Source organism: Vollenhovia emeryi, unplaced genomic scaffold, assembly GCF_000949405.1.
Source record: "Vollenhovia emeryi isolate VEMERY1.0 unplaced genomic scaffold, V.emery_V1.0 DF939755.1, whole genome shotgun sequence".
Taxonomy (NCBI): Eukaryota; Metazoa; Arthropoda; class Insecta; order Hymenoptera; family Formicidae; genus Vollenhovia; species Vollenhovia emeryi.
This window is the reverse complement of record NW_011966611.1, coordinates 17508-21526: the sequence shown is the minus strand read 5'-3', so window position 1 is coordinate 21526 and position 4019 is coordinate 17508. Positions and strand designations below refer to the sequence as shown.

At 49.4% G+C, this 4019-nt stretch overlaps 1 protein-coding gene across 1 annotated transcript; it reads left to right on the top strand.

Annotated features, from left to right (window-relative positions):
- The first annotated feature begins 2603 nt into the window (after positions 1 to 2603).
- On the top strand, positions 2604 to 3815 carry LOC105556832. Its single transcript, XM_012003945.1, has one exon. It carries the CDS (start codon positions 2604 to 2606, stop codon positions 3813 to 3815), a length of 1212 nt encoding a protein of 403 aa, XP_011859335.1.
- The last annotated feature ends 204 nt before the right edge of the window (positions 3816 to 4019 follow it).

The window sequence follows — 4019 nt, the reverse complement described above, 5'->3', positions numbered from 1 at the left end:
CCAATAGGCTTATCAACACGTTAGTTTTACCGCAATTGGATGGTCCGCAGATAATGCAGCGTATTGTGTTAGGCAACAAGGATCCGTGTCTGCGCGTTTTCTCTGCTACCTCCGACATCGATCGCGTTCTACGGTCAAGATTGTGCACCCCAATCGTTGGTACTCGCGACACGAATCGCATTGTGTCGTTCACACGTAGTACTGCGCGCCTGCGCAGCGATTCGCTCTAGTTTATACAGGACCGGTTCGTCGGTTAGTCGTTCTATTTATACACGGCCGATTCGACAATTCGCACACAGTCGTCACGATGTTGCTGGCATTGCTGGACAGGCGCGATATTCTCGAGTGGTCTCCCGAACAGTTACGTTTCGTGTCGAAACACGTTCTGCTACGCTACTTTGGCAACTACGTGGACCGATTGTGGGATAAACTGGACGTTACGTTGAAAGCCGATCCCGAGGTGCAAGGGTATCGCGCGTGTCGCAAGCATTACAATCAATCCTGGCAAGACACACACATTGACGGTCCACCACCGCTCGTGAAGGATTGCGCTCAATGTCAAAGCGTGCAAAACGTATAGGCGCTGGTCTGTTGAACAAAGCGATAAACGCGCTTCCGTTCGAACTGCACGTGCCCGGTTATCAGTTTTGTGGACCTGGAACTCGTCTAGACGAACGATTGCAGCGCGGTGAGCGAGGGGTGAATCCGTTAGACGCGGCGTGTCGCGAGCACGACATTGCGTATTCGCGAAGCAACAACCTTGTCGATCGTCACGCTGCCGATCGAGTCCTCGCTGAGAAAGCGCGCGATCGTATCACAGCGAGAAACGCGACCCTTGGTGAGAGAGCCGCGGCGACCGCTGTATGGGGTGCTATGAAGGTAAAAACGAAATTGGGAATGGGTATGAAAAAGAAGAGAGGAAGGAAGAGGAGGAAAAGAGTATTGCCAACGGCGAAACGCGGAGGCTTGTTGCCCATTCTGCCGATACTAGGGGTCCTTGGGTCTTTGATTGGTGGAGCCGCTGGTGTAGCGAAGGCCGTGAACGACAATAAAGCCGCGCGACGCCAGTTAGAGGAGCTTCAACGTCACAATCGAAGGATGGAGGGTCGCGGACTGTACCTCGCACCGTACAAAAAATACGGAGGTGGTAGTGGTAGGAAACATAAAAAAAAAAAAAAACGTGGACGGAGACGCTAAAGGCGCTCGATTTACCGATGTATGACGTCACGACGAACGAACAATTGAGTCGAGCGGCGCGTAAACTACACATACCTCACTTTCGAGGCGTGTTTATGCGCGACGATTTACCCGTGAAAGTGCGACGTGAGGAATGCGGTATCGTGAATCTCGATAACACGGCGGGCCCGGGTACGCATTGGGTTGCATATACGAAACAGGCGAACGATGCTGTGTACTTTGACAGTTTTGGAAATCTTCGACCTCCGCGAGAACTCGCGCGCTATCTAAAGGCCGTCAACGTATCGTACAATCATCGGACGTATCAAACGTTCAGTCAAACTTTCTGCGGTCAGTTGTGCTTGAAGTTTCTATACGAATTCGATTGGACGACACACACACAAAAAACAACAAAACCGTAACTCCATTCGAAATAAATCTCAGTCGACTCTCGACCGTCATGTCGCTGACGCTCACGCTGACAGGAACGAGCGGCGTTCTCGTCGCGAGTTTTTTTCCCGCTCTCAATCTCAGTGACGGTGACTACGAGTTAGGTCTTGCAAATTTCGATACCTACAACACGATACCGAACGTCAATTCAACAAACGATACATTCTATTTTGGTGAGAACGACGAACCGATCGTCATTCCCGAGGGATCATACGAATTGCGCGCAATCGAACGGTACCTCAAGGCCGCGATTATCGACAGACAACGATGACAGCGGGACAAATCCACGGATGATGATGAAGATCTCAACGAGTATCGCGTGTACGACAACGACGATTACGACGTCAACGACGAAGAGAAGGATAACCCATATACTATCGTTCTTCGCGCCAATGAAAATACCATGAGGACCGAGATAAAATGCGCGTATAGAGTAAATTTTACACAACCGAACAATATTGGCTCCATATTGGGTTTCTCGACAACGCGCGTGTTGGAACGGAACAGATGGTACGTGTCGGACCAACCAATAAATATCATGAGCGTCAACGTCGTACGCGTGGAATGCAACATTACCGCGGGGGCGTACAGCAACGACAAACCGGTACACGCGATACACGAATTCGTGCCGAATGTTCCGCCGGGATATAAACTGTCGGAAACGCCGACGCAGATCATTTATCTACCGGTCATCGTGAGGAGCGTGACCGATATAACAGTGCGTGTGGTCGATCAAAACGGACATCCGATTGATTTTCGCGGGGAAGAGATAACGATACGATTGCACGTGAGAAAACGCGTAGCGTAAGATATGCTCGTTGTTAGTGATTCACGCGTGAAAAACGAGTCTGTTCCGTACATCGACAGAAGAGGAGGAGGAGGAGGAAGAGGAGCGAAAGAGAACAAAAAAAATCAATTGAGCGCCGCGAACGTCGCGTTCCTGCGATCGCTCGGTTTCATTGTGAGAAACACGAATTATGGTGGTCGACATCCTGAGCATCGGAGGTGAGCCGATGTTCGACGAGCGCATCGTCAAGATCGAGACTCACGCGTACAACCCCTATGCCAATGCAATGTTCGGATACAGCGATGAAATACGAATACCCATACAGCAGCAGGATCTGTACACTTTACCGTGCGAAAGCGCTCTATACGTGGAGGGAAAATTGTCCGATGAGGCATCGACGACGACGAATCAGACATCAAAACTTGCGAGCAACTGCGTAGCCTTCATGTTCGAGGAGATACGTTACGAACTCAATGGCGTAGAGATCGATCGAAATCGCAACGTTGGAATAACTAGTACAATTAAGAATTACGTTTCGTTGACGTCGCGCGAACTCGATATATTGCAGAACGCCGGGTGGGGTGAGCCAAACGTTTCCGACAGCGGTTCCTTCAGCCTGTGCGTCCCCTTGAAAATATTATTAGGCTTTTGCGAGGACTACAAACGTGTAGTGGTGAACGCGCGACACGAACTTATCTTGATCCGCGCGCGCACCGATAACAATTGCATCGTGGCGCAAGAGAATGCTAAAAGTTCGAAAATCGTTCTTTCAAGGGTGCAATGGCGAGTGCCGCACATTGTTCTGAACGATGTGAACAAATTATCGCTTCTGCGAACGCTGGAGAGCGGACGGTTTTTAAGCGTCGGATTTCGTTCATGGGATCTGTACGAATTTCCATTGCTGCAGAGCACGACGAAGCACTCGTGGGCCGTAAAAACGGCAGCGCAATTAGAGAAACCGCGTTACGTTATCTTTGCCCTACAAACAGGACGACGAAACGTGTTAACACGCGATTCCTCGATCTTCGATCATTGCAAGCTCACCAACGTGAAACTGTACTTAAATTCAGACTTTTATCCTTATGACCACATGAATCTTGATATCGAGAACAATAAATTTGCTATACTGTATGACATGTATGCAAAATTTCAAAAATCTTACTATGGACGAAAACTCGACGATGCGTATCTAACCGTAAAATCATTCCTAACATCCGGCCCATTTGTAGTGATCGATTACTCTCGTCAGAACGAGGCGGTGAAAAGCGCCACCGTAGACGTTCGCGTAGAATTCGAATGTAAGGAAAACGTTCCGGCCGACACCACTGCGTATTGCCTCATTATTCATGACCGAATCATCGAGTACAGTCCTCTGACGAATGTGGTGCGGAAACTTGTGTAACTCCCTTTTTTTTCATGGCCGAGTCATCGCGTACAGTCGTTCGACATTCACAAAATACGGTATAAAAACAACGCCGTCCCGCACGACGGTACCGCAGAGTCGTTCAGATCCCACCCGAACACGCATCATCATCAAACGTGATAGTCTTCGTCGACCTCCGGGCTCCGAAGCTTCGTAGTCCATAACGTAAACAAACACTTCATA